The sequence below is a fragment of the Gymnoscopelus microlampas genome (assembly GCF_963454915.1).
Source record: "Gymnoscopelus microlampas genome assembly, chromosome: 9".
NCBI lineage: Eukaryota > Metazoa > Chordata > Actinopteri > Myctophiformes > Myctophidae > Gymnoscopelus > Gymnoscopelus microlampas.
Window position 1 is genome coordinate 50,174,317 of NC_139946.1, and position 25,669 is coordinate 50,199,985.

A 25,669-nucleotide genomic window follows, 5' to 3' on the forward strand; every position below is an offset into this window, starting at 1 on the left:
CTTCTTATCCTTTCCCCTGACATGAGAAAAAAAAGGGGGCGGAGAGAATCTGGTGTGTGTGTGTGTGTGTGTGTGTGTGTGTGTGTGTGTGTGTGTGTGTGTGTGTGTGTGTGTGTGTGTGTGTGTGTGTGTGTGTGTGTGTGTGTGTGTGTGTGTGTGTGTGTGTGTGTGTGTGTGTGTGTGTGTGTGTGTGTGTACGTACGTACACATACATTGTGTATGGGAGAGGGGAACTAAGTGTGGGTCACAGGACATGTTGGTATAGCTATTCAGAAATTAACAACACTTGTGTACAGTATGCCTTTATGGAGCCTTCGCATGTAAAGCGTTATCTGTCATAATGTCCAGACATCAGTCCTCTTTTCTCCACCGCTCGTGCTGACCCCTGTGGTGCCAGCACATGTAAAAGAGTCAATCCGTCTCCAAATCTTTATCCCTGAGTTTTAGACTGGTATTCCTTGCCCTAGTGGTGGAAAGGGGGTCCGGCGCTGCAAGGGGGAGAAGGGCCTGCACTTGGGGGCTGGGTGGGTTCTAATGCTGTGAAGGGTAGGTATCTGCGAGGGAGGGGAGTTGTAATTCATGGTTCCCAGGGGTGCCAACGTCAGACTCCAAATTCAGGGAGTACTGGGATTTTTTTCAGACGACCGTGCTTCTCATAAGAGGGTATCTCCAACAAGAACACAAGTCACAAAACCCCTTGGTGTGGGTCTTATCCCCTGTCAGGGCTCGTGGATACATTTCCTGCAGCCATTTCAACTATAGTCTATTTTTTTTTACGGTTACAGTTTGTCCATTCCATTCCTTCTGTTCTTGTAACTACATGTCTATGGCAGATGTATTGTTGTTAAAAGTGTCTCATTGCTGTGATCGTGACATTCCACTTTAAGACTGACCTCACGTGAACCCCTGTGAGGCAAACAGGATGTGGGGAGCTGCAAAGTTTCGTTTCTGAAGAACAGAAAACTGCGCACAAAGCTACACTCGACTGGAGCAGAAAGACACATCATGTTTCACTAGGTGAGTAATTCATTTATCATAATCATTTTTTTTATGTAGTTTGATATTAAATGAATGAAAGTAAACTTTATAACATTGAACTCCCTCTTCTCTTCTGCTGTTCACTTTACTGTTATGTAAACACTACATACATAGAATGGTGTCCACAATCTTAGATACTTCTGTGCAGTTATGTGGGGGTGAGTCAAAGTAAACATTTAAACACATATAAAACAATCAGTGAGTAATCACTCGATTCCTTAACATGTTATTTGCACACTACTAAAAGAAGACTTTTCATACAGTACACATGGACATGCAATGCGTTTAATTGCTTACCATAAACAAAAGCAAATTATATACACTCATCCGTCTTTCTTGTATTGTATTGTTACCAATAGTGTATGTCATGGCAATATTTTTTATGGTGAATATGAAGTCAAAAAGAAAGAAAATAATGAGTTTTCCTTATCTTTATGCTTTAATGTTTAATCTTTATAAAGATTAAACAAGGCCCTTAAATAATGGGAAGAATTACACATCTAGGTAACCTATAAATAAAATAAAATATGTATATCAGTACTAGAGTGTATTTGTTGTGTTTACTAAGGTTTACGTGTGTTGTTTAAAAGTTCTAGAGTGTATTTGGGAGCGTTTGTGGTACTGTGTGTGTGTGTGTGTGTGTGTGTGTGTGTGTGTGTGTGTGTGTGTGTGTGTGTGTGTGTGTGTGTGTGTGTGTGTGTGTGTGTGTGTGTGTGTGGTGTAGAGAGGCAGCCATGCAGGGAGTGGCTGAAATCTGTGAAGTTCTGTCTCATGAGTCAGCAGTTCATTCATGTCAGAATGAAGCTGTGATTGGTTTACTAGTATTTATATCATAGCCAATCAGTGACTGCCGTGTGCAGTATGACAGTGCTGTGCACATCTGTTGATACTAAAGCGCCACCTTTCTGTTCGCTGCTCCATTTTACTTTTTCAACGTCTTGTTTTTAATTGTATTCAAATATATTTTTACTCTGTCTTAATGCTCTCTAATATTGATACCAAGGATTTTTTTTTTTAATTAAGAAAAAATGAGAAACAGAATGTGTATCTAATGCTGTGAAAGAAATGAAATGTAGTAGCTTTGGATCAAAACTATAGTACTTCTCCATCTGCCCTCTCCCTCAGCTCCTCATATACACACACACACGCACACACACACACACGCACACGCACACGCACACGCACACGCACACGCACACGCACACGCACACACACACACACACACACACACCGCCACACACGCACAGAGAGGCACACAGACGCACACAGACACACATGCAACGAATCAGAGCTACTTCTCCTTCTGCCAGCTCTCCCTCAGTTCCTCATACAGAACAAAAACACACACACACACACACACACACACACGCGCGCACACACGCACACACACACACACACACACACACACACACACACACACACACACACACACAGACACGCACACTACATCAAATGCAGTCAGTAACACAATGAGCGGAGATAGGGAATGCGGATATGGCAGAGATATTCCTTGGAGTTATTCCACTCCAACAAACAACATGGTGTGTGTGTGTGTGTGTGTGTGTGTGTGTGTGTGTGTGTGTGTGTGTGTGTGTGTGTGTGTGTGTGTGTGTGTGTGTGGGTGTGGGTGTGTGTGTGTGTGTGTGTGTAAAAAGTCAAAACAATTATTATTGTTTTTGCTGCTCTTAAACAGAAAACAAAGAGAGAAGTCTCACTGGCCGTTTTCAGTAACACTAATGCAGGCTATCAGTATATGCAGTATAATCTTTTATGTCCACATTAATCAATGTTTTAATCAATGTGCTATTGAAGTCACCCCTTGTTTTAAGTACAAGAACACTTTTAAAAGTATAGGTATAACGGGATACAAGCCTTGGTATTATTTGGATTGTATAGAAAATCTTGTCGTTCATCCCTATAGTGTCTTTCCTTACATTTTGAATTGCCTTGTTGAAATGTGCAATACCAATAAACTTGTCTTGCCTTACAGGAGATGAAAGGTGGATAAAACAGTGTTTTTCTGTTGGATCTGCATCATCAGTACTGCAGGTAAGGAATCAATCAACATTTTTGTAAGTTTGACTTTAAAAGGATCCCTTTTAAATATGCAAACAAACAACACCCCAACATCACCTCTTCCTGAGAATATATGCATATTCAAATATGCCTTAATACATTATAATTGTCCTCTATAACTAAATGTAAAATTAAAAACACCTTAAATATTACATTTATTTTAGAAATAGTTCATCTTTTACTCAATAGGGGCAATGCCCGTGGCAAGTTGATGATGTCATTATGGACAAATGACATTTTAGTTATAGAGGGCAATTATAATGTATTAAGACATATTTGGCTTATTAGCCAGGGATCCTTTTAAAGCTGTACTATGTAACTTTCCTCTTCTACCCCGGATTTTATGGGGAGAGATTTGTCTCAAAAGTATTTGTGAATCCAATACCAAGATGCACACATATTCCATGATTTACAAATGTGTTTCCATGATTCACAAATATGTTTCCATGATTCGATTCACAAATGTGTTTCCATGATTCACAAATGTGTTTTGCAATCTGCAAACACAAATTGTTTATTTGTGACTTTTGTAAATATGAATTTGTAATTTTTACAAAAATGTATTATACTTGTGTGTGCATTTATCATAAAATATCATTTGCAAATCATCAATTCTGTGTGTCAATTGTTGAGTCTGCATTTGTGAGTAGACCAACACACGCATACATTCCTTTTCCCTGCTACATCATTTTGAGACAAACATCACGCTTTTTAAGAACATTTTTACAAATGTATTTTCCTATCTGCAAACTTACTTGTAACTTGTAACTTGCCATTTAAATACATGTGCTATTGAATATACATTTGAGAGTACACCATCACGTGTATTTAGTTTTGAGACAAGCTTGAACCCTCTTTTGGTGAGATTCACTCACACATACCTGCAGATCCACACGTGTGCTTGTACTGCCCCACCCCCACCCCATGGCAATTACAGCCAGGTGGGCACTGCCACTAATCAGTTAGACGGGGATTTCAGAAAAAAATGTATTTGGGGGTAAAAGTTGGGAAGCTGACTATTTTACATAATTCAAGGTTGCTGAATCTGAATAATATGGTTCCCATACAAATTTGATTGTTTTTAACCTTCTAATTTGCATTAAAAAATGGCTGCCAATGTTGAACAATTTCAACAAGGCAAGCAGAACTGAAAAATAAAGTGTCTATATCTATGTTCTGAGGGTCAGACAATGTGTGTACGGTATTTGTTATGTAATTAGTGGTAAGCCTACTCCTAAATATGCAAATAGAGGCCACCATTACAGAAAACTGTTTACTAAAAGAAGTGATCCATATGCACCCCCTTATTTTATTTTATTTTCTACTTATCTGTATTTTTGTGTGCACTTCAGACAGTTGCTTGATTACATATTTAGACATTTAATGTTAATTTAATCAGTTGCAGGTGTTCATGCTACATACATACATGCGTACTGTACAATACATACAGTACATACATACATACATACATACATACATACATACATACATACATACATACATACACACACACATGATACGATCAGCACCAAACTTGGCACAGACACTAGTCAGGGGTCTGCCATCAGAATAGCCACACCGTCTGTATAGGAGACACAGAACGAAATTGTATTTACACCTATGTACACAGAAGGTAGGAAACGTTAGATAGGAGTTAAAATAGGATTTTTTAGGAGTGGATGTTGTTAAAAAACAGAGAGAAAAGGTCGGTTTTTAGTAAGGACTTAAACATCTTGATGTGGGGATCTGATGTCAGATCTGATGTGGGGGGAGATTGTTCCACAGCTCTGGGGCCGCCACCACAAAAGCGCGGTCAACTTAGTCTTCATGGGGACCAGCGTGAACCCCAGTGCCTCAAAAGATTATTCATTTCTAATGAGGAAATAACAGGAGTCACACATGAGTGACGCATCGCTGACAAAGCTGCACTCAGATCACATTAATTATATTCCAGTTCTTAATGTACTTTGGTGATAATCTGATAAAGAAAATCTATAGGTACAAATTCTCAGATCCAGGGACACCAACTGTGACCTTTTTGGCAAGATACAATAATATTCAGCTTCAACGATTAGGACATGGAGCTAACTTTAAACTGAGACCGTCTGTTCTAAAAAATAAAAAATAAAGAATAAATGCATAGAGTAACTGTTTGGCGTTTTGATTACAGTGATTACACATATTTTTTCACCAGCTCATAAGTAAAGAGGATGTGGTCACAAAGAGGAAGCTGTTGTCTGCATTTTCATATGTACCCACACGCACAACCGTTAACTTCACCAAAACAAGATGACGCCGACATGCACGGTGGCGAACTTCACCCTGTCAAAACAAGATGGCACAGAGACAAGTCGACTTGCTTGGTCTCATAGAACCTTTGATTTCCTATACTAACACATCTCACCTGTGTGAGACAGTAAAAGTAGAAGTAAATTTCTTTTCTTTTTTTTCAAAATTTTTTATCCCACGATTTTGTAACCCTATTTTTTCACCCTGGTGCCAATGCCTAAGCGTGTAATCCTGGGCACTACCTTCCCTCTGCCAACCTAGGGAGCCCAGGGCCGAGCTCATGCTTCCTTCAATGCATGAGAGCCAACTGACCTTCTTGTCACCTGACAGGGGAGAGTTTCCCTGGTTGGACGTAGCGCGTGGAAGGAACACGTTATTCCAACCAGTTCCCTTCCCCTCCATCAGGCGCCCCGGCTGGCCAGGGGGAGGCAGTATAGTGACCAGGATTACTGCATGTTTTTTGTGAGCGTACGTACCCTAGGAGACACGGGGAAGAAGTACATTTCTTAATTCATTGATATAAAAATTAAAAAGTACATTTCTTAATTTTTATATCAATGAATTGCTGTAATGTTTTCACAATGAATTTATAGGACCTTGTAACTCTTGTTTCAGATAAGTAACTCTCTGAAACCACCTGCACTGTATGCATAAAAAACGAAAATAGAAATTACTAAGGAACCAGAACTTTTACTCCTATAGCCTACACCCATACAAGATGTAACAAAGAGGCGAGCGGAGGGGGAAGCCAGAAACACAGCTAGTGTGAGAGCAGAAGTGTGACCAATTGCATTTTAGGGAAGAAAAAAGAAACAGCCAACCTAAAAGTACTCTGTACTTTACAGCCTTCCTCTTTGTGGTCACAAATTTAGGAAGCTGTTGACTGCATTTTCATATGTACCCACACGCACAACCGTTAACAAAACAAGATGACGCCGACATGCACAGCGGCGAACTTCACCCTGTCAAAACAAGATGGCACAGAGACAAGTCGACTTGCTTGGTCTCCATACAACCTTTGATTTCCTATACTAACACATTTGGTCAAAATTCATGTCAGATCCTGTGTGAGACATGACCTTTGACACGATCTAATCTAATACTCAAGTAAAGTACATATCCTCAGAATCTGTACTTAAGTACAGTACTCAAGTACATTTACTCCGTTACTGTCCACCACTGGTTTAGAGTTAAAGGAGCTACACCATGAATTTAAAAAATAATAATAATATTTGATATCATATTGTTTATGTCCCTCAAACGTTTTTCAAAAGGTTTGAGCCTAAATCAAGCCTCAGATATACTCATTCCAACTAACTTCTCTCTGGCTTATAAAGCACTTTCACCTGCAATACCACATTGTCCTGTTTGGCACAGGGCGCTATTGAGCCAGTTTGTATGCATGTCATGTCCTGGTTCTGTGTGGAAAAAGTAAAAAAAACAAATAAGAAAAAAATTATAAAAAAATAAAAATGAAAAAAAAAATGTTTTTTTTTTTTTTTTTGATTTTTTTTTTGTTGGTTAGAACTGAAAAACGGGAGGAATTGTTCCCAGACGTGACGTAGGGTGGGGGAACAAATCTGACGGACTGTTTTCAGACCAATTTACATGAAAACCACAGATAGCCTATGAAAGCCTGCATGCTCGAAGTCGGGTATTTGTTGGAACAGAAGAGAGGTGGGGGAGACCAAAAACACACAAAAATGAAGAAAAAGTTAAAATTCATGGTGTAGACCCTTTAAGACTGACATACATGATAGTCTGAGACAAATGGGATGTGTGTAGCTGTATGTCATTTAAACACTTTCTTTACTGCTCTACAGGAGACAACGCACAAAACCACATCCAACTGGAGCAGAAAAACACATTATGCTTCAGTAGGTGAGTAATCATTAACATCATTAACAAAGACACAACAAAGATATTTCTTTAAGTATAAGTATCTTTATATCATTATTTACACACTACTTTAATAGAATCAGGTCCACAATCATGGTTACTTCTTTGAAGGGAATATAAGTTAATATTAACCAAATATTTACTTCAAAGTAAAGTAAGTGAAGTCATCAGGGACAGTTCACGTTTGTGGTGGCTCCTATGAACATTTGTTGAAGTGCTTTTAGAGGTGTGCTGTATAGAGGCCCCTCAACATGTGATTCCAATTTGGGTATGATAGGATATGTTGCGTTCATGATGTACTGTATGTTTTTTTTAAGAAAAAGGGCCCACCCACTAACTTTTGAAGGCAATTAAGGTATGGGTCATCAAACCCCTGTTTTTACCGTCATTGAGATCATTTGTACCTAATTTAGTGGGGAAAAACATATTTGACTCAAGTAATGGTTTGTTTACTTTGTCCACCACACCTCATGAGTCAGCACTATAATTCATGTCATGAGTCATGAGATCATTGGTACCTAATTTGGTGTGTGTGTGTGTGGGGGGGGTTCTGCAACAAACAGTGACATTTCTGGCCTTATGGGTGCAATTGATGTAGCGTAGATCGTTCATGATTTTTGGCTTCTCTTTTTTGATAAAGGCCCCTTCCCACAAACGTTAGAAGCCAACCATAGCCCATCAGAATGGAATATGAAAAATCGGAATAATATGTTCTTTTTTATCACGTGCCGCAGAGATAAAGTACCGATTTGCGTAAGTTTTTGATCAAATATGTAGGAGTAGTAGCAAAAAGTGCTTACCCCAAGTTCAAGACTTATAGGCCCAAATATGAAGTGGCCTATTATAGCGCTACCATGAGGCCAATTGGAAAACTTTGTGGTGGAAGTTCTTCCGTGGCCTTATCAGAGTGTGCATGCAAAGGCTCATGCCTATCAGTCCAGCATTGTCCGAGATGAGCTGTTCACTGTCACACAGTCGCAGACAGACAGACAGACAGACTAACACATACACATACACATACACACACAGACAGGCACCATACTAGTTAGCCTATAAAAATATGTATAATATGTACGTGCCATGGGTACTAGAGTGTATTTTCAGCCTACATTGTCTGACCATAGATTGAATTGGACTGTTTATTTTTTCAATATAAACTAAATTGAGTTCCCACATAAGAATTTAACAAATAAACATGGTTAATCCCTAATACTGATTCAGATGAGTTCTCTACCACTGCTATGAGTTTGACTAACTGACCATAAGCAAAGGATTCCATAATAAACATCATGTCTCTAGAACTCCAGAGACTCGATTGAATGTGATAACTTAATATTTATCAGCAGCACAATTTATGTGTTCATTAGTTTAACACACAGCAGTGGAATACTGGACTGAAAAGGGGGGTTTCATGAAAAGGGAAAACCACCATAACACCACTTGCATTACACTTGATATAAAACCGATAACATGGCCATGTTCCACATGTCCTTTTCCTTTGTATAATGTTTAATCTTTATTATCTCTGCCAGGCCGAAGGCCGGGGACTTAGATTACCGGCCCTATATTACACCCAAGGCAAAGTGCATCGCGATTGTCACTGCTTGTTCACAGCAACCACTGCAGTTGTCATTGTTGCACCCATGTTGTGTACAGTAAGTACCAAATATAGCCTACCGGCACCCATTTGTGTACGCAATGTGGTGTGCATTGCTACCTTGGTGGAGTGAGGAAAAGTCAGACCAGCTCTGACCTGGTCTAAAGTCTAGTGCAGTCCCCAGCGCAGTATTTCCGTGCTATTTATACAGTAGAGTGCATTAGATAGTAGATTGACCTACAGTATATAGGCGAGTTCTCTGCTTGTAATCAAAATCTAACCACATCCACATGCAGCACCGTCCCGCTACACCTCTGAGGAGACCCATCCTGTTGCCCTCTCTCAAATTGGCCCATAAGTGTCCAGTGGTTGCACGCAACCATTGCATAATGCTCTTTTATGTGTGCAATTTATTCCAAATTAACCTTTATACACATTGTACAAAACATTTATAATGTTATTACGGTAGTAAAACCCTTGCAACATACCATCATGAGGACTCATCGTACTGAACATTATTACAAACACACTCAGGTTTTTCAGCTATCATGTGCTTTCACATTTAACAGCACTTTTAATGCTTTAATTGTCTCCGCCAGGCCGAAATGCATGGCGAGAGAGTATGTTTTACCCTCCGTCCGTCCGTCCGTCCGTCCGTGTGTGTGTGTGTGTGTGTCTGTCTGTGACCAGCTAATCTCCACCACCGTTGGCTTGATCGCAGCGAAACTGTGCACACACACTCCCTGGTTGCCAATTCCAAACTTTTGCCCCAATTTTTTCACATGGGCCTTTTATAGCACCACCAGGAGATTTTGTCCAAAAATTTCGCAAATCGGTACACAGTATCTCTATAGTCATTATACAAAACGGGTCTTTCAGATGTTTCATATTCCATCCTGATTGGCTAAAATGGCTTCCAAAGTTTGCAGGAGTGCTCCGTTTTCAACAAAATGCCTCAAATCATGAACACAGCATGCAATTTCCGTGAAATTTTGCACGCATATTTCCACTATACCGAGAAAGAAATGTCACTTGAAAATTTTCAAATCAGCCTCATGGTGGCGCTATAACAGGCAGATTCATGTTTTTACCTATAACTGCACCGATCTGTGTAAAACTTTGTATACGCACTTCCTAGAGGTCAAGGAAAAACCTTTGCCCTGCATTTTTCACATTTGCTTTTTATAGCGCCTCCAGACTTATGTAAAACACATTTTTTTAATATTACTGCTTCCGATTTTATCCAAATTTCACGCAAATCGGTACACATGATCTCCATAGTCATGTGATCAAGACGGATGTGTTTGATTTTTCATATTCCATCCTCATTGGCTAAAATTGACATCTAAAGTTTGCAGTAGTGGCTTGTTTTGAACAAAATTCTGCAAATCATGAACCCACCGTCCGATTGCGGTCAAACTTTGCACGCACATTCACACTATGTTGAGGAGCAAATGCCACCCTTTTAACATTGGCCTGTTATAACGCCACCAGCAGGTCTAATTTAGCAAAACATTTTTTTGCACAAAATGCCTCAAACCATGAATGCAGTGTCCGATTGCCGTGAAAGGCCTAAGAATAAATGGCACCCTTTAAACATTGGCCTATTATAGCGCCACCAGGAGGCCACAATAACCTACCTGACCTGGCGATGACCTGTGCTCCGAGGAGCACTTTTTCTAGTTTCATATTGTTCCCATTCCGTTGTTGTCTGCTAATTTAATTTGTATCATCCAATTTCACTTGATTACTGTATGACTTCTCACAACAGCAAATTTAAATGGGTAGCCTTCTTCAAATGAGATTTAATGTCAGTCTTATTTTTACCAGTCTTCACCAAATGAGCTACACAAGATCTCGATGGTCATGTGACAACGAGCATCAAACAGCTTTTTGATATTCCATACTGTTTGCCTGTGAATGGTTTTAAAATTTGTGGGAGGGGCTAATTTTGAAAAAAAAAAAAACAATGTTGATGGGGCCTCTACAGAGCGCACGTCCAAAAGTTCTTTCACTTCTGACCATAGGGGCAGCACAAATGCAAAACGTTGAACCATTTCATGTAATGTTATTTCCCCCCTTATGGTTTTCTCTGAAACCCACAACTTACACAGCCATGGGTAGGCCACCCAGCCTGGTGGAGATATGGGCTCGGTGGAGTGTCCTTTTCAATTCATTCAGCTTTTTGAAAGGGTCAAAATGAAACATTCAGTCATATCTCAGCAATGAAGAGTCTAAGATGAGATGTGATGCATTGGATTCCTTGTGGAAAAGTAGATGAAGTGGTGCTTAATGATCAATGTTGCTGTTTTTAGTTGATCCAAAATGAGCCACACAGGAAGTGAGCTGCCGCTTGAAGTTGAAAAATGGACCGTGGAAGAAGTTCATCTGTGGTTAACAACACAGGTCAAAGTTCATCACACATATGCAGACAAATTCCGTGAGGAGGACGTACTGGGGGAATATCTGGTTGACTTTAAGAAGAAAGATGTGTTGGACTTTGGAATAAAACATGGACCTGCAGTAAAAATCATATCTTTTGTAGAACATTTGAAAAAGGGATCGGAACATGAATCACAATGTCCAGCATATGTGGAAAAATGGACAAAGGAGCAAGTGTACCAGTGGCTGGTGGATTACGTGAAGCTGTACCCTAAATATGCAAAATGCCTTCAAGAGGAAGACGTGTCAGGAGACTGCCTCGTTTGCTTCACAAAGCAAGATCTTCTGGATCTAGGTGTAAAAGGTGGTCCTGCGGTGAAGATTTTGGCCGAGCTAGATAAGTTAGACAGAAAACATGAACCTACGTTACAACCCAGCACACATGTAAGCAGTGAACCAACAGTTTCACCAAAACATGTTGAAAGACAACCGGACCCGTCTGCCAGTGAACTGGTACCAGTCAGTGCTGAAAAAACAGTCAAAGATGAGGACAGACGTCCGAAGCAACACGTTTCACAAAAGAAAGAACCCAAACCACATGCTGCAAAACCAAGTGAATATTCATATTCTTCTGTCCAGATACATATGTCCGTTACCATTGTTAGAAGAGCACCAGACATTATTATATTTTGTGCAGAGACCTTTTACTAATTTGAGTGCCTGGTCTTTCCTGCTGTAGACTTAAATTTGTTAAATTAAACAATTAATTACCTTGTTAAACACAAATGTAATCAATTTAATACTATGATAATTACTGCTGGTTATTACTGGGTTTCTTATACAAGTCTGTTGTCTTTTCTGACACAATAGTTGTAAAAGACTCTATGAATAGATGTCTTCTATTATATGCTTCACATACTGTGTTAAAATCTAACATTCCATTTTGATAACATTCCAACTGACATCCATATATTTTTCTTATGAAACTTGTATGGAAAAACAACTAGTAGGCTGCTACTGTAATAGCCCATTTACATTTCCGAAAACCTGAGATAGGCCTAGGGTCCTACCCCTCACACATAGAATGTTCAGAAACGTGTTTAAATATGTTTTGCTCACGTAGTCTCATAACTCAATGTTCATTCCACCTAGCTTCAGCAAAACACTTTGTTGATCAACACCGGAGTATCCTGATTGAGAAAGTGACCAATGTCAAGTCCATCCTGGATGTGCTCCTTCAGGACGATGTCATCACCCAAGAGGGCTATGATAATGTGACATCTAAGGCCACCAATCAGGAGAAGATGAGGGAACTCTATAGACTCCTGAACTCAAGAAAGGCCAAAGACATTTTCTACAAAGGTCTTAAGGAATATGAGGTGTTTCTTCTTGATGATCTGTAAGTAATGCACATTTAAATTCATGTTTAGGCTAAACATTATATTAGTACATGAGAATACACCTTTTTCAGGCCATGCATTCTCATTGTCTCCGCCAGGCCGAAGGCATGGCGAGAGAGTATGTTTTACCCTCCGTCCGTCCGCGTGTGTGTCCGTGTGTCCGTCCGTCCTGTCCGTGTGTTACCACCAAATCTCCGGCACCGTTGGCCCGGTCGCTGCGAAACTGTGCACACACACTCCCTGGATGCCAATTCAGAACCTCTGCCTCAAACTTTTCACATGGGCCTGTTATAGCGCCACCAGGAGGCCGATTTGTGCAAAACCCATTTTTTCACATTACTCCTACAGTTTTTAACCAAACGTCATGCAAATTGGTACACAGTATCTCTATAGTCATGTGATCAACCCTGATCTGTCCGATTTCCCATATTCCATCCTCATTGGTTAAGGTTGCCATCCAAAGTTTGCAGGATTGGTCCGTTTTGAACAAACTGCCTCAAACCATGAACACAGCTTGCCATTTCCGTGAAATTTCACACGCACATTCCCACTAGGCCGAGGAAGAAATGCCACCCTTTTCACATTGGCCTGTTATAGCGCCGCCAGCAGGTCTAATTTAGCAAAACACATCTTGGGAACAAAATGCCTCAAATCATGAATGCTGTGTCTGATTGCCGTGAAAGACCCAAGAATAAATGGCACCCTTTTCACATTGGCCTATTATAGCGCCACCAGGAGGCCAGAATAACGTACCTGACCTGGCGGAGACCTGTGCTCCGAGGAGCACTTTTTTTTTAGTTATTTCTAGTTATTATTTGAGCTACTGACAAATGTTTGGTATTTACACCAAACATTAATTTGAATTGGTAGATTTATAGTTAGTAAAAGTTTTTGCATCTCACTGCAGGTACACTCCTGCAGTGCATTCCCCTCCATCACTCAGCGCAACACAACCCAAAGGAGCAGCTGCATCTGTCTCAGGTCAGTGCTGTTTAAAGTTGATTAACAGTTCATCGCAACAAAGTTGGGCTGGCCCCCTAGTGGTTGGTATGCAAAAACTCCAATGTTGAACCCCATAAAATGTATACAAAGATTTGTCAATGGATTCTGTTGCTATTGGGCATGCTAAATAGCATACAAAAAATCTTTTAGAACGGCATTATTTTCAAAAACCTGAAGAACCAGTCAAAGTTGAGGACAGACGTCAGCCACCAAAGCAACACGCTTCACAAAGGAAAGAACCCAAACCACATGCTGCAAAATCAAGTGAAGTAAACGTAAGTTACTTTTACGATATTTCTTCATCTTAGTTGCAAAGGACACAACATGTCTCACACACTCCAGATCCATGTGTAATGGTCTCCGCCAGGCCGAAGGCGTGGCCGAGACTATGTTTTGCATGCGTCTGTGAACAAATCATCTCTGACACTGTTCGCTCGATCACCGTGAAACTGTGCACGCACACTCCTTGGATGCCAGAGCAACCTCTGCCCCAAATGTTTCACATGGGCCTGTGACACATTTTATTTTATTTGATTTATTATTCTTTTATTTTGTATTACTCCTACAGATTTTGCCCAAACATCACGCAAATATAGTATAGTAAAACAGTATCTCTATAGTCACTATCTGTCCGATTTTCATATTCCATCCTGATCCAAAGTTTGCAGGAATGGTCCATTTTGAACAAAGAGCTAAACCAAATTTACACATTGTCCTGTTATAGTGCCACCAGCAGGCCGATTTAAGCAAAACACAGAGACTGAATTCCGAACATTGCTGGCCCACAATAACCTACCTGACCTGATGGAGACCTGTGCTCCGAGGAGCACTTTTTCTAGTTTTCTTTATCTTATAGCATTTTTTCCAGCCTTCTTCAAGATCATGTGGGCATTTAAATCCAATTGAGACAGTAATTAAGAGCTACATATTTGCCTACAAATAAATATGACTTAACTTCTTACATTATAGGTTAACATGCCATGGAAGACAATCCTTCTCCAAAAAACCTTAGAAGACCTGGGGAAAGAAGAAATGGAGAGATTTATTTTCTATCTGCGAATGTCTGGTGTGCCTGGATTTCCGGCAATAAAACGTAGCCATGTGGAGGACAAAAGCATTGTTCAACTTGTTGACTTAATGACAAAACACTATGGGATGGATACAGCCCTAGATGTCACATTACAAGTCCTTGATAAAATTCCACGTGCTGACCTTGTTTTACACCTGAAGAAAGAGATAGAAGAGAAATGGTTATACTGTCCAGTCTAAGACTTGCAATATTAAAGTCAGACCAGCTGAAAGGTTTTTATTTTATTTTTTTATAGCATGTCCATGATCATAATGGGGACATAGTTAATAACAATATATGCCAAAATAAATGGCATCTCCATCTCCACTATACACTATAAATAAAGACAGAAAAGCCTCTGTTTGTAACTTCCTTACAAACAAACACATACCACACAGAGCCGATTCATAATGATATATGCTAGGGCCACTCTGTTGAATGTGAACGAAGATGGTGGATATGCTTTAGAAATGATCTAATTTTTAAGTTAATCAGCACACTAAAATATATTTTCAAAAACGTTTGAGGTGAGAAATAGGCCATGCAGTACTTGGTTCAGCACTGCCTTGTTGCAGTGGGCGACCATACTTTAGGTGTGCAACGGCAATGTGCAACTGTAGGATCTCATAGCCCAAGTGGATTTAATTTCACCTGCACCATGAGTGTGATTGGCTGAGACACACCCAGGCCGGCTCACTAGGAATGACATCATGATATGGTCGTATAAAGCCATTTCAGCTGGTCTTTAACACACATACAAATGTTTTTTCCATTCATAAAGTTTTTTTATCCTTCAGATCACCAACAGGTTCCACTGAACACAAAGGAGGATTTGAGAAGAGAAGTTGAACATGGTGAAAAGCTGAAGAACTTGTTAACATGTGGAGGAAATTATCTGGACTATTACAAACAATTTGTTGTTGTAGTGAACAAGAGTCAGATAGAACAACGCGAGCACTTACAGTTTCTCAGCAAATTGGAGAAACTGTTTTGTGTGCTGGACTTTGATCCTTGTTCAGCTCAGGAAGGAGTTTGCTGTTCTTACAGATCCCTGAGAGCAGCAAACCTTCATAAACCATCACGGTTTCAAGGTGAAGCAAATACTGTAATTAAAGACCTTAACCTTTACAAACAAACCAGCTGGGTGTTTTGCAATGGTAGGCATGACCTAGAGAGTGAATTTGATGAAGAGTTGGACTACAAAAACTGGTTGATAAGAAAACGTAAAGACATTGAAAACTTGGTGTCATTCATTTGCAAACCTGAGGTGCTACCAAATGGTAAAACTCTGGTCATATTTCTTCTTCTCTCACCAATTCAAGGTGATAAAGATCCAGTTTTAGATACTTTTCTGTCCTTCTATTCACACATTGGGGAGGCAAACATTATTAGCATCTGTGCATCACAAGAAATATTTGAGAATTGGAAGGAAGCAGTATGGAACCGATATGAGTGCGACATCACCAGACGCTCTGTATATGAGCTTAACCTGAGTCAAATCAATGGCAAAGTGATGGAACTCGGACCTCACAACCAGCCTTCTGGAAGACTTCTCCCATCCTCTGACTCCAGCGCTGTTGTTCTTACGAAGAGAGATGAAGACTACATGCCTGCTCTGGATATTTTGTGTCAGAATGAATGTGAAAATGTCTATGATGAGAGCAGTGATGAATTCAAAGCCTTGAAAATCAAAGTTGAGGAGGAGTTCTACAGAGGGAGCAAAGTGAAATGGTGGAACTTCTATTTTTGTGAGAAGCTCAGAGCAAAGCCTTTCATTAAAAGAGACAAGTATGACAACCTCATGAAGTTGATTAAAACTCAGACAGGCACATGCATTTCAGTCAATCTGTTTCATGATCCAGGCTGTGGTGCCACCTCTTTAGCGATGCATATGATGTGGGACCTTTGTCGAGAGTTCAGATGTGCTATTTTGAAGGCTGGCTCAACTGAACCAGTGGAAGTGGCTTATCAAGTGAAGAAATTGGCAAAATGTGGAAAAAGTGAAAAGCCCACAAGAGTTCTGCTCTTGGTAGACGATTCTACGAGAAGGAAGGAAGAAAACACGCAAAGTCTTGTGAACTATGTTCGCAAAAATATTAAAGAGGAATATGCATGCAGGCCTGTACAGGACTTTCCAGATGCTCCTCAAGTCACCATTCTGCGTTGCATTCGCTCTACTTACCCTCAGATGAAGTATCAGAATTGTCCTACACCATGCCAGTTTATCACAGCCAAACTGACCAAAAAGGAACAAGAAGACTTTGAAGACAAACTTGAGGAACTAAAAGAAACTCACAAAATACCAGAGAATTTCTACAGTTTCATGATCATGAAGAGTAATTTTGATGACAAGTATGTCACTGAACTTGTGAGAAACACTCTTAAGAATCTGGATATAAGCAGCAAAAAGGCTAAACTACTTACTTTCCTGGCACTGGTGAACACATATGTGGCCGAGTCCCACATATCTCTTTCGCTCTGTGAAGATTTTTTCCAGTTGCAATTGGTTCGCTGGCACGATGGTGTGCTTGACAAAATGGAGCCATATGCAAACTTCCTCATTGAAGACAACATAGAGGATTTGGAAGGCTTAAAAGCCATTAGGATCCTTCACCCTCGCATTGCCACCAAATGTATTGAAGAATTATTACGCACACCTCACAACATCAAGCGAAGTGGTATAGCCTTAGACATGCTTCACTGTGACCTCTTCTTCAAAACAACTGTGGTAAAAAACACCTTCTTGAAATCAGTTCTTCGGATGCTGGTTGAACGGCAGCGTAGAACTTGGGGTGATGAAAGAAACACTCAATTTGCTCCACTGATAGACGACATCCGCAAGCAAGAGAGAGGGGAAAGGATTGAAGATATCTTCATCAAAGCATCACAGCGATTTGAAGACTCTGCCTCTATTCCTCAAGCATTGGCAAGATATCTCTACCTAAATAAGAATGATTTTCCCAAGGCACTGAAATGTGCAGAAGATGCGAAGAGAATCACTGAAAATAGTTACACCGTTGATACAATTGGACAGGTTTACAAAAGTAACCTCAAGCACAAAATGAATAACAAGAAGAAAATATGCAATCCTGAGGACTTCAGAGAAAATCTTGAATTAGCAGAAAAGGCCATCAAGGCTTTTCAAAGGGCTCAACATCTCGCAAAAAGACAAACTGAACCTGATGAAGATTATGAAATAAATCCATTCAAACGCTACAATACCTCTGGCCATCTGGGAGAAATGGAAACTATACTGACAGTACTTGAAATGATCAGCAAACTCCCATTCTTTGATGAAGCTGACCCTCAGAAGAAGAAATACATGCAGAATTTTCTCAAGGGAGTGACACGCATTGCATCTGTACCAGACAATGAATCTCAAGATAATGTTAAGTACTTTCCTGTGATTCAGAAGTATTTGCAATTTCTCCAGGATCTGAACACAAACATGAAAAAGGTTTATGAATTCTTTGAATGCTATTTTACGTACATAAAAGGAAGTGATGCAATAGACATTCAGACACACATCCGGAAGAAGATCTCAGAAAACTTTGACCGCTACATAGAGTTAATGTGCTCTACACCAGAGGAAATCTCTCAAGAACAAGCAAGCAAGTCAGCGCTGAGATTAAACTCTGCTCTTGAAACGCACAGAATGCTTCTTGAACAGAGGAATGCAGATACGTTTCCAGGACTACTTCAGTCCCGAGACAAGAGTCCTGCAGATTTTGAGAAAGTCGCACAAAGCTACACATTCTTAGACCAAAATTCTCAACAAAACATAAAAGAAAAAACATGTTTTGTTTTGGCAAATATAATTCTCCATTGTTTAATGCCAAAATCCACACTTATGAAGAATATCAAGGACCTTACTGATCTCCTCCTGGCCCTTCTGCAACATATTGGCCTGCAACACCCCTTCCCAGAGCCATACTATGTAGCACTGCTGTTACTGTGGCCAAGTAGAAACGACGAAGACACAAATATAGTGTCATTATGTTAACTCACTTCGCGAATCATCTCAAAAGCAGCTGTCTCACTTGTTGAGAAAAAGCCGCACAGTTTCACATTTTTACCTCGGTCGAAGAAATGGTAAAGGAAGTGTTATTTCTAAATCCCAATTGGACCAATGTTTTTCTGACATGGAATACAAAGCCCTGGCACAGCTTTGGTCCAATGGAGACATCTTTAAAGAGGAAGAAATCAAAGATCGCCTCCAGAGGGTGAAATGAGTTCTTGATGCAGGTGTGGTTTATGCCATTTATGGGGAAAATAAAATCCCAGTGTATCCAGCCTATGCAGGAATGCAAAGTGGTTTCAGCACAGAAGTGTCCTTTTACTTAGGCTTTGCTATTAATGGACCACTTGCATACGATATCCAGTATGGCTGACTGTTCATATGGTCCTGATTCAGTTAGTGGGATGTAGCGAGATTAACTGGATCATTGATTTAGAGTAGACTAATCAACATATTCCACAGCCTACATTAACATGAGAAATTGTGACATGTAATGTACAGTATGGTATGGGAATAGCCACTCCCAGGATCTGCAAGTTCTAAAAAAGGAGGTGCGGTCGGCTGAGTGCACCTCAGGGAGCTCCCTACCATGCCTGCAGGACACATACGAGAGCAGGTGTTTGAGTAGGGCAAGAAGGAAGGACAGACTCACACCACCCCAGTAACAGACCTTTTGTGACAATGTGGACTGGCAAGCGTTTGAGGGTTCTCAAAGCCCGGGACTCAATACTTGGGAAGAGTTTTTTTCCCCTTGTCGCTGTCAGAGACTTGAACAAGGATTAGGACAGAAAACAAAAACAAATAAACAAAAATTAAAGAAAAGAAAAAAGAAGGTGCTTTTATCTTTTATCGTATAAACATGCTTGTTTTGCTCACTATTACTTGCACGAATGTACAGAGATAAGGGTACTTGATGGATAGATGTACATACTGTGCCTTCTGTAAATCTGATAATAACTCTGTATGAGTGAGTGACAAATAAAACCTCTTGATCTTTGATTCTTGTGTCTTCAGGAATCCAATTATTACAACATACATAGCCTAAAACACATACGCTGACTGAGGATTTCAATTCAATTCAATCAACTCAACTTTATTTCAGACACAGGGAGATCCATATCACAATTATACAACATAACACAATAAAATAACAGAAAGGAAAAATAAAATGATGACAGCAATTATGTAATTTACTGCGACACAGCATGTTCGATGTTCTGTGAGCATATCCTCAGTAGCTGTTGGAGACCAGCACTATATTGACTAAAGATGACCAAATCATCCGCATACATCAGGTAATTAATTAACGAGTCATCAACTCTACACCCTGTCCCACATGCATTAAACATAAACATTAAAAAGAAAAGGAGAAAGAATTCCGCCCTGACGGACCCCATTGGTCACATGAAAAGGAGCAGATATTGACTTCCCCCATTTTACTCTCATCGTCTGGTGAGCATACCAGAACACCAAGATTCTGACTAAGAAACTAGGGACCCCTCTTTGTCAGTTTTTAAAATAACCTTTCATGATTAATGCGGTCAAACACCCTAGAAGCATCAATAAAAGATACAATCATAGTAGAATTCTGCCTACTGTATTTATCTAAAATCTCTTTAAGAGCAAAAATACACAAATCAGTGCCATGTTTTCGTACCACGGCTATTGGCCTATAATTATCTGAGCTGTTTAGCTTACCCACTTTGTCTTTAATGCCCGGCACTAACACAACAGAGAGCATGGAAACAGGTAAAAACCCAAGAACAAAACAAAACTGTAAAACACATAGGACACAGTTTCTTACTGGCTAGTTTAAGATGTTCAGCTGTTATATTGTACAGACCACAGGCCTTATTATCTCCCAGCTTCAAAACTGCTTCATGAACTTCAGCAGGACAATCACCTCATCATTAAAATCTCCATTTTCCACTACAAACAGATTAGGCTACTTTTTACACAGTTGAACAGCTCAGAATACTGTTTTTGATGGAAGAGATGTTTTACAATTATTGATAATTTATATTTCCTTCCAGAAATCATTCACATTATTCGTTTGCAGCATCTTTGCCAGTGAATCTGACCTTGTTATATTTTCATTTCTTTTAATAAACCGAAGGGCATATTTAAAATTAGCGAGTGTGTTTTTTATGCTCAAACAGTGGGCCATGTCTACTTTTGCCAGACTCAGCCCATATTTTAAAAGCTATTCTAGCCACTGCATGAAGCTCTTGGACGTGATCATTCCACCCTGGCTTAGCATTATACTTTTGACCTATGTTCATGGAGAGGCCTGCTGGAAATACTCTGTGTGTGTGTGTGTGTGTGTGTGTGTGTGTGTGTGTGTGTGTGTGTGTGTGTGTGTGTGTGTGTGTGTGTGTGTGTGTGTGTGTGTGTGTGTGTGTGTGTGTGTGTGTGTGTGTGTATAATATGGACCATATTATGGTTATTATATATATATATATATATATATATATATATATATATATATATATATATTAATTATTATTATTATTTTTTTTAAATACCTAAAAAGAAAAAAGACGTTTGCATCAACAGTAATCATCAAACTATTCTATAAAAACTGGTCAAACATTGGCTTATTATTTTGGGGGGTCCCCAGTTCAAATATGATTATTTGGGGGGGTCCCCAGTTCAAATATGATTACTTAGGGGGTCACGGCCTGAAAAGGTTGAGAAACCACTGTGTTAGGACTCGTGTGTTTGTGACCCAGGCGTACAGTTTAAGGGAAGAGTTAAAGCCCACAAGGGCGAGTTTATAAACCAAGGGTTAACAAGAAGGGGTAGATGAAGGGTGTGGGCTCCACTGGCTGCCACGACTCAGCTGGGATCCCGGGCTCTGGAGAGGAGAGGAGAAGCTGATCGTGGACCATCTGGCAGACTTCACGGCGGACCCTGGAGTGTTCACCATGTTCGCTGAGCAGCTGAAGAAAACCTACTTCAACATCCTCATCAAACCAGAGCGATTGGGCAAGTGAGTTATGCTGTCAACTAGTCATAACATCTACATCAATTCTAATCGTGTCAAGGACCCTCACATTGATATGTAATTGCCGGCAGACCCCCATCTGAATTTATTTTGTGCCAGGGACCCCCTAAAGAGAAGATTTACGTTAAGAAATGCAATTTTTTTTTTTTTTTTCTAAAATGGTCAAAAATAGCAGATGTACAACCATGATGCGCTGTGAGCTTGTATATCTGCTATTTTGGCACTAAAATCTAAAATGACCCACAGTTTGAGAACCACTGCACTAGTATATAGATACAATTAAATAATTATGAACTTCTGTACTTTAAAAGGTGGATTTACACACTTACTGTAGGTCCAAAAATATATGTAACAATAATTATGTAATTCATAACTTTTTAAGATATTGAATGTCATTTGTGTTTTGTAAACAAACGTTTTCATGTGCAACTCTCATGCTGTTTTCCTCCTGGTTGCAGTAAGCTGCAGTACCAGCCTCTGTCAGTAGAGGTCCCTGTGCTGTTCCGGGTGGTGGAGCTTCCTCAGAAACATCACATGTGTAAAGTCAAGCAGGTGTGTACTACCTGGTACTGATGATTAGTGCTACTGCACTGGTTCTCAAACTGTGGGTTCGGGACACCTAGGGGAGTCCCCAAATAATTTTGGGGGGAGGGTCACCTTGCTTAATGTGCAACATTGTTTTCTCACTCAACAGTAAACAAACCAACATATAACACAGTAACACAGTATAACTGCACATTTCTATAGTGACAATTTAAGGACTTTTAAGACCTTTTTAATACGTCTAAAATGAAGGAGAAAAAAAGGGGGGAAAAGAATAACACCATGACTATACTAATAAATAATGTTCTAGCATTGGTACAATTGTCAAATGTTACCTATAAGAAAGAGTAGCCTGGTAAACCACCCGGTCGCGGATATCGCATTTCATTTGATATCAGCGGACATGAAATGCGATGCGATTTCCGTGACCGGGGCGGTTTACCAGGCTAAAGAAAGAGCCTAAAATTAGGAAAATATATATTTTCCCAATATTCATCTGTGGAACTGAGTCAAACTAAATGTCATGCCTCAACTCCTACAATTCCAAGTGCTTGTCAGGGTGGGGGGTCACCACTGTACTAATGATGTGTAGTGTACTATTAATGTGTACCACCACTACGTCTACTGGGTTAGATATGTATTACCAGGTTTAGAGCCTGGTGTACTGGTAGACTTAGATGCTCCTGTTGCAAAAATATCAGGCTTTAATCAGTTTCTGGCTTAATGAAAGGTAGTCTCTCAAGACAGATTTTGCTCATCACTACTGCCTTAAACATGTAATGTTGTTGATAGTAGTAATAAATACAGAAGCACCCGGAAGGAAAGTTCCTGTTTAACACAAAAAAGTAAGCTCTAGTTAATACTTTTCATTGGTTTGATATTGATAAAACCCTCAGAGCTTGTAGAATCCATAAGAGTGGCAGAAAAGTAGCGAAAATAGACAATCTACAATGTAGATTGTCTATTTACCTACTTTTTTGCCACTCTTATACGACGAAGTAGGGCATTATTTTATGATTTAAAAAGAAGGTTGACATGGATATAAAAGGTTTCTGTCTGACAGCAGATTTTGTGTGTGTGTGTGTGTGTGTGTGTGTGTGTGTGTGTGTGTGTGTGTGTGTGTGTGTGTGTGTGTGTGTGTGTGTGTGTGTGTGTGTGTGTGTGTGTGTGTGTGTGTGTGTGTGTGTGTGTGTGTGTGTGTGTGTGTGTGTGTGTGTTCATTGCAGTCATGACTGAATAATCTGAGGGAGCACACTCTGATGGAGCTGTTGGTGGTAAGTACGCTTTTGCACAACAAAGCTCAGATAACATGGATGAAATGATAGATAATTCATTCATCATTTGATGAAGTGAAGCAATGATATTCTAAAATGTTTATTCAATAATTAACAAGTAATAACTGTTTGTGTGTCATCATGAATATGGTAATACAATTAACTGCAACCAATATGTACAGTATATTTTTGAAAAGATAATAATACATCAGACTTATATAGCGCTTTTCTTAGTACCCAAAGTTGCTTTACAAAACGATGTATTTACAAAGTTGTAAAGAATTAAAAAATAAAACAGGGAACTGCTGCGTTCCCACTAGCGGCAACAAAGTTACAAAACCACCAAGTGTGGTCAGCTAGCTGACTCTGGTAAAACAAGACCATTGTCTTCTTCCCCAAGTCTCTATCCCTGAAGAAACCACTCCCAAGTGTAGATACTGTATTAGTATGATGACAAACTATATTGTCAATCATACACACACAAACTTAGCCAGATACAATTTACAATTGAGGCGTTTTGGTACATTAAGGCATTGGTTCTCAAAAGTGGGGTCTGGGGACCCCCAGGGGTCCTTGAGGGAGTTCCAGGGGGTCCCCAGCTAAATGATAGATTAGGCAGTAGGCACCAAATGGACCCTTATGGGTCTGTAACTCTGAGAGTGTACAAATGGAACCAAATGGACCCTAACGGGTCCATTTGGTTCCATTTGTACACTCTCAGAGTTAAATTAACATAGATTTTACAATATATATTGCGGTCCAAGTGATAGAAATTCCATTAAATGGGGGTCTGTAGCCCTAATGCATGTCAAACTGGGGTTCCTTGAAATTAAAATGGTTGGGAATCACTGCTAGAGCCGTAAAAAAAAAAAATTCTCTTATGGGGGTCCCTGGCATATCTTTTGAAATGGGGGTCCGCGGGCTAATAAGTGTCAATTTGGGGGTCCTTGACATGAAAAGGTTTGAGAACCACTGCATTAAGGTACGTGAGAGAATATTAAATGAAAGACAGTAAGTGATGTAAAGAGGAACCAAACCATACAGGGACTTCACTTAAATAATATCAGGAGGACTTTAAAATGGATTCTAAAAGACTGTATCTGGCATAAAACAGGTGTAACTAATACATTTAGTAATGTAAAGTTTGTCTATTGAACATTTGTCAGAAGAGAAGTTGGATCTATTCACACAGTGTAAAACTGCAGTTAAACAGTGTGGTATCAGCGTTGTTAACTGTCAGTTATCCTTATCCTTATAGTTAAATGGAAAAATGAACACGTATTTCTGTTGAACTTAGAAACCCCTGCAACACCCATCTTCAATGTTTCCGCTCTTACGTTATCAACTAACCAAATCCGTTCAAACATTCACACCTTGGTTCACACCTCCTACACATATCTGTGTATCACCTCTGTACGCATTGAAACATTATGATCTACTGTATGTACATGATATTTGTGACCTTTCATAAGTGGAACTGCCTCCAGTAGATTAAATCTGTGAAAAATAATAAAGTATCGTATAGGCTGTGGGTTCAAATCCGCTCCAACAAAGCATTTGGCTTTGTCGAGCGTCTATACAAAGGGTTCCCAAACTTTTCAGGCCACGACTCCCGAAAAGAATCATATTTGAACTGGGGACCCCCTACCCTGACAAGCACTTAGAATTGTAGGCATTTAGTTTGACTCGGTTCCACAGATAAATATTGTGAAAATAGCCGAACTACAAGCTCACAACCTCGCTGCGAGGTGTTGTGAGCTTGTAGATCGGCTATTCTCACAATGTTTGCCTCTTTCTTACGTAATATTTGACTATTTGGCCAATTTGGTATTAAAAAGGTCTTAAAGGTCATTAAATTGTCAATTTAGAAATGTACAGATACGCTGTTTACACTTATACTGTATGTTGGTTTGTTTACTGCTGAGTGAGAAAACAATGTTGCATGTTAAGCTAATCATCTGGGGACCCCCCAAAATAATTTGGTCTATACAAACACAATTGGCCCGTGTTCGGGGGAGGGTGATATCACTGCATGTATTCCTACAGGCTCAGGGTGTCAGCTGTCTGCTGTCGGC

At 39.8% G+C, this 25,669-nt stretch overlaps 3 protein-coding genes and 1 long non-coding RNA gene across 5 annotated transcripts in view; 2 read left to right on the plus strand and 2 right to left on the minus strand.

The window, feature by feature from the left end:
- Nucleotides 1-25,669, minus strand: part of LOC311052606 (ribonuclease inhibitor-like) — a 436,715-nt gene that overhangs the window by 248,429 nt on the left and 162,617 nt on the right. The gene's annotated exons all lie outside the window — the stretch shown is intronic.
- LOC311052611 (uncharacterized protein) overlaps nucleotides 1-25,669 on the minus strand; it is a 36,638-nt gene that overhangs the window by 7,960 nt on the left and 3,009 nt on the right. The gene's annotated exons all lie outside the window — the stretch shown is intronic.
- On the plus strand, nucleotides 935-19,045 carry LOC311052605 (sterile alpha motif domain-containing protein 9-like). 2 transcript variants are annotated; one of them, XM_084067634.1, is made up of 8 exons: nucleotides 935-1,017; nucleotides 3,029-3,087; nucleotides 7,227-7,284; nucleotides 11,215-11,894; nucleotides 12,434-12,680; nucleotides 13,589-13,662; nucleotides 13,834-13,958; nucleotides 14,653-15,687. In XM_084067634.1, the coding sequence occupies exons 4-8, from the start codon at nucleotides 11,225-11,227 to the stop codon at nucleotides 14,950-14,952; spliced, it is 1,416 nt and encodes a 471-aa protein (XP_083923760.1). In that variant the 5' UTR covers nucleotides 935-1,017; nucleotides 3,029-3,087; nucleotides 7,227-7,284; nucleotides 11,215-11,224; the 3' UTR covers nucleotides 14,953-15,687. The 2 variants fall into 2 exon arrangements, with proteins under 2 accessions (XP_083923760.1, XP_083923759.1); XM_084067633.1 differs by lacking the exon at nucleotides 13,834-13,958 and having other exon boundaries at nucleotides 944-1,017; nucleotides 15,550-19,045.
- LOC311052613 lies at nucleotides 21,502-24,094 on the plus strand. Its single transcript, XR_014601530.1, has 3 exons — nucleotides 21,502-21,762; nucleotides 22,236-22,329; nucleotides 23,547-24,094. It is a non-coding gene; the product is annotated as an uncharacterized lncRNA (long non-coding RNA).